This window comes from Coregonus lavaretus (genome assembly GCF_964263955.1).
Source record: "Coregonus lavaretus genome assembly, chromosome: 3".
Taxonomy (NCBI): domain Eukaryota; kingdom Metazoa; phylum Chordata; class Actinopteri; order Salmoniformes; family Salmonidae; genus Coregonus; species Coregonus lavaretus.
This window is the reverse complement of record NC_139990.1, coordinates 66,553,937-66,565,208: the sequence shown is the minus strand read 5'-3', so window position 1 is coordinate 66,565,208 and position 11,272 is coordinate 66,553,937. Positions and strand designations below refer to the sequence as shown.

General features: G+C 40.3%; 2 protein-coding genes across 2 annotated transcripts in view; both read right to left on the bottom strand.

Annotated features, from left to right (window-relative positions):
• Positions 1 to 333: 333 nt before the first annotated feature.
• On the bottom strand, positions 334 to 4,746 carry LOC311120302 (uncharacterized protein). The gene is made up of 5 exons (XM_084157834.1): positions 4,646 to 4,746; positions 4,300 to 4,357; positions 3,970 to 4,073; positions 1,868 to 1,946; positions 334 to 854 (listed from the first exon to the last, which is right to left on the bottom strand). Coding segments are annotated over exons 3-5 (333 nt in total). The 5' UTR covers positions 3,972 to 4,073; positions 4,300 to 4,357; positions 4,646 to 4,746; the 3' UTR covers positions 334 to 602.
• A 1,190-nt stretch (positions 4,747 to 5,936) lies between these two features.
• Positions 5,937 to 11,272, bottom strand: part of LOC311116865 (B-cell receptor CD22-like) — a 34,254-nt gene continuing 28,918 nt past the window's right edge. The window contains exons 12-17 of the mRNA XM_084157460.1: positions 10,743 to 10,815; positions 10,440 to 10,609; positions 10,094 to 10,151; positions 9,764 to 9,867; positions 7,671 to 7,749; positions 5,937 to 6,657 (exon numbers count right to left, since the gene is read on the bottom strand). Coding sequence (XP_084013586.1) covers positions 6,406 to 6,657; positions 7,671 to 7,749; positions 9,764 to 9,867; positions 10,094 to 10,151; positions 10,440 to 10,609; positions 10,743 to 10,815 — 736 coding nt within the window. The 3' untranslated portion in view covers positions 5,937 to 6,405. The remainder of the gene's footprint in view (positions 6,658 to 7,670; positions 7,750 to 9,763; positions 9,868 to 10,093; positions 10,152 to 10,439; positions 10,610 to 10,742; positions 10,816 to 11,272) is intronic.

Genomic DNA, 11,272 nt, shown 5'->3' with positions numbered 1-11,272 from the left:
TTGTTGTTGTTTTTCGCTGAGTTGTTCCTCTTCTATGAATTTGTAACTTGTTACAGAAAATGTGTATTTATGAACTCACAAAATGTGTGTGATGATTATGAATCACTTCAACATGTTGTTTTATTGTTTTTATTTTATTTGTAATTGAAAATGTATTTACAATGTTTAAAGCTGAATACAGGTTAAAAGCAGTCAGTAATTTCAGCATTATTCAGTAATTATGTAAAGTCAGAAGTCAGTAATGATGCACATTGCAATGATGAACAAATATTAAGACATGGTGTCAGTTGCATAGCATCTACACAATAGCACATCCTGTAATATAGGCAATTACTTAACAGTGAAGCGTTTCTGTTTTGACAGCCAAATAAGCACACATTACATTGATGTACCACACGATGTTCAAACCCACTTTGCCGTCAATAAATACTGTTTTCTGCCATTGTGGTCTTGTCTGACTTGTAATTTCAATACAGTTAAGGCAACTACCGGTACTTGAATGTGTTTTTATTGCTAACAATCCAGATATAGGTGTGATACAAATATTTACAGATATTTAAAAATAAACCATAATAATTTTTGACTGTGAATTAAACTTCCTCTTATATTTTAACGTCAGAGTACTGGGTTGTGTAGTCTTCTTCATCTGAGCTGCTGCTGTGGCCTGCCCTGCGGTGATGAGGGTGAGAACTACAGACTCTCTGGTGTCCTGGCTTTGCTCGGAACGTGACGTCAGAGTAGCTGATCTCCACATCATCCTCACTGCTCTCTGTCTCCATGTCCATGTTTGGCTCGATGGTGGGCTTCGGAGCACACACTTCCTTAATGTTCTCGTAGTCATCCCACTTATCAGTCTGAATATAGAAAGAGATTTATACAAAAAGGTTCCAAATGAAGCAGCTCGAATGTTGCTATTTTGTAAATCCGGAGAATATTAATTGTCTTGGGCAGTCAGATTTGTTTCTAAATTATTCTTATCAAATATCTTAAGGCTGTGCGAGTTCATTTGCCTTTTCCAAACTATCAAGTGATAACATCAAGGTCGAGTAAAACACATGAAGTCATTTTCACATTTCCTTTGATGTTGTGAGATCCCTTCTGCTGCTGCTGGACTGAGTGTACAACACAGGCGGCTGGTGCCACCACAATTGGTGAGGATGGGCTCATAGTAACGGCTGGAAAGGATGAAATGGAGTGGTATCGAACACATCAAACACATTGTTTCCATTTGATTGATACCATTCCATTCACTCCATTCCAGCCATTATTATGAGCCGTTCTCCCCTCAGCAGCCTCCTGTGGTGTACAAACATCCTTCTACACATTTAGCCATCTATGAGTGGTAATGAATAAGGAAATGCCTCCTAAACACAGGCTTGATGGCCTCAGGATCATCATGATACAGTTAATTGAAGGTTAAGGTTTGTGTGTTACACAAAACGATTATGTAAGATGTACCACAAATAGAATTACATAATTTACAGGATCTCTGTGTACTCTTACCTCAATATCCTGTTTAAGTAACAGTGGAGTTTTGGTTTGTTTGTAGATTTGCAACAAAGTGATTATGACCCTTCACTTCAAAGTTTCCATTCACAATGTTCGGTTTAACTTTATATTAAGTTGAACTGATATCATGTGGTTACAGAGTAACTATACAAATAATTCAAATTGAAGCAGAATTTGACTAGCTTCCTTAAAATTCCCTCATTATATGTAGGCCTATCTTAGCTGCAGTTACAGTGTAAAGCTGAATAATAACATTCTTGTGATCAAAGAAGTTACAGTGTAACTTCATGGCATAAGGGCTAATGTGTGATGTTGTCCAATGTTTTGGTTTACACATTTGTTATTACGGTTGACTGACCTTTTCCTTCAGTTTTGGCTTGGCAACCTTAGCATAGACGTCATCCTCTCTCGCTTGGTCTCTAGGACCCAAGCTACCCCTGGAAGACAAGTTGTGTCATTGTTTGCGTTTGACTCATATTTGTTGTCTCATCAGGTTATTTCCCTATGTACATTTTGGTCGACTACTACAGTCATTTTCACAGTTGTGGTTTCAATACATTACTACATTATGGTAGGATAATATCAATTTATGATGTACAGTGGGGAAAAAAAGTATTTAGTCAGCCACCAATTGTGCAAGTTCTCCCACTTAAAAAGATGAGAGAGGCCTGTAATTTTCATCATAGGTACACGTCAACTATGACAGACAAAATGAGAAAAATAATTCCAGAAAATCACATTGTAGGATATTTTATGAATTTATTTGCAAATTATGGTGGAAAATAAGTATTTGGTCAATAACAAAAGTTTCTCAATACTTTGTTATATACCCTTTGTTGGCAATGACACAGGTCAAACGTTTTCTGTAAGTCTTCACAAGGTTTTCACACACTGTTGCTGGTATTTTGGCCCATTCCTCCCATTCCTATTTTGGACACTCCTCTAGAGCAGTGATGTTTTGGGGCTGTCGCTGGGCAACACAGACTTTCAACTCCCTCCAAAGATTTTCTATGGGGTTGAGATCTGGAGACTGGCTAGGCCACTCCAGGACCTTGAAATGCTTCTTACGAAGCCACTCCTTCGTTGCCCGGGCGGTGTGTTTGGGATCATTGTCATGCTGGAAGACCCAGCCATGTTTCATCTTCAATACCCTTGCTGATGGAAGGAGGTTTTCACTCAAAATCTCACGATACATGGCCCCATTCATTCTTTCCTTTACACGGATCAGTCGTCCTGGTCCCTTTGTAGAAAAACAGCCCCAAAGCATGATGTTTCCACCCCCATGCTTCACAGTAGGTATGGTGTTCTTTGGATGCAACTCAGCATTCTTTGTCCTCCAAACACGACGAGTTGAGTTTTTACCAAAAAGTTATATTTTGGTTTCATCTGACCATATGACATTCTCCCAATCCTCTTCTGGATCATCCAAATGCACTCTAGCATACTTCAGATGGGCCTGGACATGTACTGGCTTAAGCAGGGGGACACGTCTGGCACTGCAGGATTTGAGTCCCTGGCGGCGTAGTGTGTTACTGATGGTAGGCTTTGTTACTTTGGTCCCAGCTCTCTGCAGGTCATTCACTAGGTTCCCCCGTGTGGTTCTGGGATTTTTGCTCACCGTTCTTGTGATCATTTTGACCCCACGGGGTGAGATCTTGCGTGGAGCCCCAGATCGAGGGAGATTATCAGTGGTCTTGTATGTCTTCCATTTCCTAATAAGTGCTCCCACAGTTGATTTTTTCAAACCAAGCTGCTTACCTATTGCAGATTCAGTCTTCCCAGCCTGGTGCAGGTCTACAATTTTGTTTCTGGTGTCCTTTGACAGCTCTTTGGTCTTGGCCATAGTGGAGTTTGGAGTGTGACTGTTTGAGGTTGTGGACAGGTGTCTTTTATACTGATAACAAGTTCAAACAGGTGCCATTCATACAGGTAACGAGTGGAGGACAGAGGAGCCTCTTAAAGAAGAAGTTACAGGTCTGTGAGAGCCAGACATCTTGCTTGTTTGTAGGTGACCAAATACTTATTTTCCACCATAATTTGCAAATTAATTAATTAAAAATCCTACAATGTGATTATCTGGAATTTCTTTTCTCAATTTGTCTGTCATAGTTGACGTGTACCTATGATGAAAATTACAGGCCTCTCTCATCTTTTTAAGTGGGAGAACTTGCACAATTGGTGGCTGACTAAATACTTTTTTTCCCCACTGTATTTGAGGTAATTTGTATGTAATCCCACATCATATGCATTCACTGTTTGGAATGACTGAAGAATGCTCTCTATGGTATTGTAGTACGGTGTCCATTTTAGGACACCCTCAGCCTCAAAGGGTTAGGTTTGAGCCTGGGGGTGCCCTAAAATGGATACAGTACTGTAGCTGTCAATGTGATGTGTTTTAATTTGAACCTATCCTGGTTTCATCTGCCTTCCCCACATTCTCAGAAAAAATATCAATCTTACATCTCCTGGCCCCTGAATTGCAACGAGGCATAGTTGACTTCATGTTCCTGTGTGTGTCCAGTGTGTCCATCTTTGTTTCTGATTGGATGGCTTGGTGAAAGACCCTGAATAGATGAGATGGAATGCATTAAAAAGAATGTCAAGAATTGAAATAGTTAATTCATCCCTTCATTCATAACTGTACAATGTATATGCTATGCTCAGTCATTCATGACGTACTGAATACTGAACACTGAATGATTGTAAATAGTCAACTGTGGAGCTATAGTATATAAAGGCCTCTTTCTTCCAAATTTAACCCCTTCAACAACATTGTTCGATTTCTCTCACCTGCTTTCCACCTGATACCTTCAGAACACTGTACACAGTGTGTATGTCAGAGGTCGACCTTTAAAGAAATAACAAACAAATTGAATCACTCTTCCAAGACTGACAAGTAGACTATATCTTCCTTTAGATGTTCAAACTGAGACAGCAAGTAGTGGTGATCCACAGTAACTAGTATAATGGAATCCCATTGTGAGTGAGGGAGGCCTGCTAAAATGGATTCATTGAGACTTGCGTATGTCTGCCCATCCAGACGTGTGTGTGTGTGCGTGCAAATGTGGGTGCTTATGTGTGTGTTTGTCTACAGTGTGTGCTCTTGTCCGTGTGACACCATGCTCGATGCTATTACGTGCTGTCTGGATACGACGTCCTGCTGGGATGGGGATGCTGCGGTTGGGGTAAGGGCTCTGGGCAGTAGGGGCCGTCTGGGCACAGCTGATCTCTGCTGCTCCCCGGGGGGTCTGCTACTGCTGCACCCCCTTCAGTCACCAGGTTATCATTTGTGCCATTACGCCAGCCCTGATGATGACACACACAGGCATAGGGGTACACACACACCCACAAACATGTTCAATTAACTAGGGATTTTCACACAATGAACTACAGAATAAATGGAAGAGTATAATGCAGTATTTGTGAAATGCAACAGTACCAGAAAACCAAAGTGAACACAACATGTGTGTTATAGCTCGATTGAAATGTAAAGGCTATGTTCCCGCGTTCGCGGAGACTGCATTCATGTTAAATGCTGCAAATGTCGTCTAAATCAGAAATGAACATTTTAAACGGATCTTTCGTGGTACTTCAGCGATATGCATTGAATCCAGCCCATGGTTTGAATATTGCTGTCCATCAATGACCTCTGTGGTCCTCTGTAGCTCAGCTGGTAGAGCACGGCGCTTGCAACGCCAAGGTAGTGGGTTCGATCCCCGGGACCACCCATACACAAAAATGTATGCACGCATGACTGTAAGTCGCTTTGGATAAAAGCGTCTGCTAAATGGCATATTATTATTTATTATTATAATGACTCCCAACCAAATTTACTGGGCTTGGGCAATTTTGACAATGTGTGTATGTTGCCCTATGAGGTGTGCAAAGTTGGTAGAATATAATTCAAAATGATTCACAGCTCTAATGACTGCCAAAGGTGCTTCCACCAAGTATTTTCTCTGAGGTTTCTCTGGGGTGTGAAGACATAAGTAATTAAGACAGCTCTGTTTTATTTTTTTTATTCATTAATTTGGAAAATGTTATATAATTCTTCTTTCACTTTTAAAATGTGGAGTAAGTCGTGTACATTGGTAGGAAAGCAATCAAATGTAATACACTTTAGAATAAAATTTTAAGGCAGCAAAGTTTGAAGACTGTGCAGGGGGTGCGTAGACTTTCACTAGGCAGTGTGTTTTATTCTGACTTTTTAACTGTGTTATTATAGATTAGTGTCATTCCTTACATACATTTTAAATTAATTCGATTTCACCTCTCAACAGTTTAAGAGTAATATTTGTTGTTGTTTTTCGCTGAGTTGTTCCTCTTCTATGAATTTGTAACTTGTTACAGAAAATGTGTATTTATTAACTTACAAAATGTGTGTGATGATTATGAATCACTTCAACATGTTGTATTATTGTTTTTATTTTATTTGTAATTGAAAATGTATTTACAATGTTTAAAGCTGAATACAGGTTAAAAGCAGTCAGTAATTTCAGCATTATTCAGTAATTATGTAAAGTCAGAAGTCAGTAATGATGCACATTGCAATGTTGAACAAATATTAAGACATGGTGTCAGTTGCATAGCATCTACACAATAGCACATCCTGTAATATGGGCAATTACTTAACAGTGAAGCGTTTCTGTTTTGACAGCCAAATAAGCACACATTACATTGATGTACCACACGATGTTCAAACCCACTTTGCCGTCAATAAATACTGTTTTCTGCCATTGTGGTCTTGTCTGACTTGTAATTTCAATACAGTTAAGGCAACTACCGGTACTTGAATGTGTTTTTATTGCTAACAATCCAGATATAGGTGTGATACAAATATTTACAGATATTTAAAAATAAACCATAATAATTTTTGACTGTGAATTAAACTTCCTCTTATATTTTAACGTCAGAGTACTGGGTTGTGTAGACTTCTTCATCTGAGCTGCTGCTGTGGCCTGCCCTGCGGTGATGAGGGTGAGAACTACAGACTCTCTGGTGTCCTGGCTTTGCTCGGAACGTGACGTCAGAGTAGCTGATCTCCACATCATCCTCACTGCTCTCTGTCTCCATGTCCATGTTTGGCTCGATGGTGGGCTTCGGAGCACACACTTCCTTAATGTTCTCGTAGTCATCCCACTTATCAGTCTGAATATAGAAAGAGATTTATACAAAAAGGTTCCAAATGAAGCAGCTCGAATGTTGCTATTTTGTAAATCCGGAGAATATTAATTGTCTTGGGCAGTCAGATTTGTTTCTAAATTATTCTTATCAAATATCTTAAGGCTGTGCAAGTTCATTTGCCTTTTCCAAACTATCAAGTGATAACATCAAGGTCGAGTAAAACACATGAAATCATTTTCACATTTCCTTTGATGTTGTGAGATCCCTTCTGCTGCTGCTGGACTGAGTGTACAACACAGGCGGCTGGTGCCACCACAATTGGTGAGGATGGGCTCATAGTAACGGCTGGAAAGGATGAAATGGAGTGGTATCGAACACATCAAACACATTGTTTCCATTTGATTGATACCATTCCATTCACTCCATTCCAGCCATTATTATGAGCCGTTCTCCCCTCAGCAGCCTCCTGTGGTGTACAAACATCCTTCTACACATTTAGCCATCTATGAGTGGTAATGAATAAGGAAATGCCTCCTAAACACAGGCTTGATGGCCTCAGGATCATCATGATACAGTTAATTGAAGGTTAAGGTTTGTGTGTTACACAAAACGATTATGTAAGATGTACCACAAATAGAATTACATAATTTACAGGATCTCTGTGTACTCTTACCTCAATATCCTGTTTAAGTAACAGTGGAGTTTTGGTTTGTTTGTAGATTTGCAACAAAGTGATTATGACCCTTCACTTCAAAGTTTCCATTCACAATGTTCGGTTTAACTTTATATTAAGTTGAACTGATATCATGTGGTTACAGAGTAACTATACAAATAATTCAAATTGAAGCAGAATTTGACTAGCTTCCTTAAAATTCCCTCATTATATGTAGGCCTATCTTAGCTGCAGTTACAGTGTAAAGCTGAATAATAACATTCTTGTGATCAAAGAAGTTACAGTGTAACTTCATGGCATAAGGGCTAATGTGTGATGTTGCCCAATGTTTTGGTTTACACATTTGTTATTACGGTTGACTGACCTTTTCCTTCAGTTTTGGCTTGGCAACCTTAGCATAGACGTCATCCTCTCTCGCTTGGTCTCTAGGACCCAAGCTACCCCTGGAAGACAAGTTGTGTCATTGTTTGCGTTTGACTCATATTTGTTGTCTCATCAGGTTATTTCCCTATGTACATTTTGGTCGACTACTACAGTCATTTTCACAGTTGTGGTTTCAATACATTACTACATTATGGTAGGATAATATCAATTTATGATGTACAGTGGGGAAAAAAAGTATATAGTCAGCCACCAATTGTGCAAGTTCTCCCACTTAAAAAGATGAGAGAGGCCTGTAATTTTCATCATAGGTACACGTCAACTATGACAGACAAAATGAGAAAAAGAATTCCAGAAAATCACATTGTAGGATATTTTATGAATTTATTTGCAAATTATGGTGGAAAATAAGTATTTGGTCAATAACAAAAGTTTCTCAATACTTTGTTATATACCCTTTGTTGGCAATGACACAGGTCAAACGTTTTCTGTAAGTCTTCACAAGGTTTTCACACACTGTTGCTGTTATTTTGGCCCATTCCTCCATGCAGATCTCCTCTAGAGCAGTGATGTTTTGGGGCTGTCGCTGGGCAACACGGACTTTCAACTCCCTCCAAAGATTTTCTATGGGGTTGAGATCTGGAGACTGGCTAGGCCACTCCAGGACCTTGAAATGCTTCTTACGAAGCCACTCCTTCGTTGCCCGGGCGGTGTGTTTGGGATCATTGTCATGCTGGAAGACCCAGCCACGTTTCATCTTCAATACCCTTGCTGATGGAAGGAGGTTTTCACTCAAAATCTCACGATACATGGCCCCATTCATTCTTTCCTTTACACGGATCAGTCGTCCTGGTCCCTTTGTAGAAAAACAGCCCCAAAGCATGATGTTTCCACCCCCATGCTTCACAGTAGGTATGGTGTTCTTTGGATGCAACTCAGCATTCTTTGTCCTCCAAACACGACGAGTTGAGTTTTTACCAAAAAGTTCTATTTTGGTTTCATCTGACCATATGACATTCTCCCAATCCTCTCCTGGATCATCCAAATGCACTCTAGCATACTTTAGACGGGCCTGGACATGTACTGGCTTAAGCAGGGGGACACGTCTGGCACTGCAGGATTTGAGTCCCTGGCGGCGTAGTGTGTTACTGATGGTAGGCTTTGTTACTTTGGTCCCAGCTCTCTGCAGGTCATTCACTAGGTTCCCCCGTGTGGTTCTGGGATTTTTGCTCACCGTTCTTGTGATCATTTTGAACCCACGGGGTGAGATCTTGCGTGGAGCCCCAGATCGAGGGAGATTATCAGTGGTCTTGTATGTCTTCCATTTCCTAATAAGTGCTCCCACAGTTGATTTCTTCAAACCAAGCTGCTTACCTATTGCAGATTCAGTCTTCCCAGCCTGGTGCAGGTCTACAATTTTGTTTCTGGTGTCCTTTGACAGCTCTTTGGTCTTGGCCATAGTGGAGTTTGGAGTGTGACTGTTTGAGGTTGTGGACAGGTGTCTTTTATACTGATAACAAGTTCAAACAGGTGCCATTCATACAGGTAACGAGTGGAGGACAGAGGAGCCTCTTAAAGAAGAAGTTACAGGTCTGTGAGAGCCAGACATCTTGCTTGTTTGTAGGTGACCAAATACTTATTTTCCACCATAATTTGCAAATTAATTAATTAAAAATCATACAATGTGATTATCTGGAATTTCTTTTCTCAATTTGTCTGTCATAGTTGACGTGTACCTATGATGAAAATTACAGGCCTCTCTCATCTTTTTAAGTGGGAGAACTTGCACAATTGGTGGCTGACTAAATACTTTTTTTCCCCACTGTATTTGAGGTAATTTGTATGTAATCCCACATCATATGCATTCACTGTTTGGAATGACTGAAGAATGCTCTCTATGGTACTGTAGTACGGTGTCCATTTTAGGACACCCTCAGCCTCAAAGGGTTAGGTTTGAGCCTGGGGGTGCCCTAAAATGGATACAGTACTGTAGCTGTCAATGTGATGTGTTTTAATTTGAACCTATCCTGGTTTCATCTGCCTTCCCCACATTCTCAGAAAAATTATCAATCTTACATCTCCTGGCCCCTGAATTGCAACGAGGCATAGTTGACTTCATGTTCCTGTGTGTGTCCAGTGTGTCCATCTTTGTTTCTGATTGGATGGCTTGGTGAAAGACCCTGAATAGATGAGATGGAATGCATTAAAAAGAATGTCAAGAATTGAAATAGTTAATTCATCCCTTCATTCATAACTGTACAATGTATATGCTATGCTCAGTCATTCATGACGTACTGAATACTGAACACTGAATGATTGTAAATAGTCAACTGTGGAGCTATAGTATATAAAGGCCTCTTTCTTCCAAATTTAACCCCTTCAACAACATTGTTCGATTTCTCTCACCTGCTTTCCACCTGATACCTTCAGAACACTGTACACAGTGTGTATGTCAGAGGTCAACCTTTAAAGAAATAACAAACAAATTGAATCACTCTTCCAAGACTGACAAGTAGACTATATCTTCCTTTAGATGTTCAAACTGAGACAGCAAGTAGTGGTGATCCACAGTAACTAGTATAATGGAATCCCATTGTGAGTGAGGGAGGCCTGCTAAAATGGACTCATTGAGACTTGCGTATGTCTGCCCATCCAGACGTGTGTGTGTGTGCGTGCAAATGTGGGTGCTTATGTGTGTGTTTGTCTACAGTGTGTGCTCTTGTCCGTGTGACACCATGCTCGATGCTATTACGTGCTGTCTGGATACGACGTCCTGCTGGGATGGGGATGCTGCGGTTGGGGTAAGGGCTCTGGGCGGTAGGGGCCGTCTGGGCACAGCTGATCTCTGCTGCTCCCCGGGGGGTCTGCTACTGCTGCACCCCCTTCAGTCACCAGGTTCTCATTTGTGCCATTACGCCAGCCCTGATGATGACACACACAGGCATAGGGGTACACACACACCCACAAACATGTTCAATTAACTAGGGATTTTCACACAATGAACTACAGAATAAATGGAAGAGTATAATGCAGTATTTGTGAAATGCAACAGTACCAGAAAACCAAAGTGAACACAACATGGTAGTTTATTTGATGTCCCCTGCTGGATCAATTTGTTTCTCTTGTGTCTGAAAAACGCAAAACAAAAAGTGGATATTTTCATACAAACAGTGGTGTTGTGGTGAGCTTCTAGTCATTGCTAACTGTAGTCAATATGTATGGTTAAGAAATATATACACTACCGTTCAAAAGTTTGGGGTCACTTAGAAATGTCCTTGTTTTCGAGAGAAAATCAATTTTTTTGTCCATTAAAATAACATCAAAATTGATCAGAAATACAGTGTAGACATTGTTAATGTTGTAAATGGCTATTGTAGCTGGAAATGGCTGATTTGTAATGGAATATCTACATAGGCGTACAGAGGCCCAGTCTCTCAGCATTATCAGCAACCATCAGTCTTGTGTTCCAATGGCACGTTGTGTTTGCTAATTCAAGTTTATCATTTAAAAAGGCTATTTGATCATTAGAAAACCCTTTTGCAATTATGTTAGCACAGCTGAAAACTGTTGTGGTGATTAAAGAAG

Excerpts from the sequence above, each read along its gene's own strand:
- LOC311120302 (XM_084157834.1), bottom strand. Across the intron at positions 855-1,867 it reads AGCCAAAACTGAAGGAAAAG|ACTGATAAGTGGGATGACTA; the intron begins GTCAGTCAACCG and ends TTCTATATTCAG.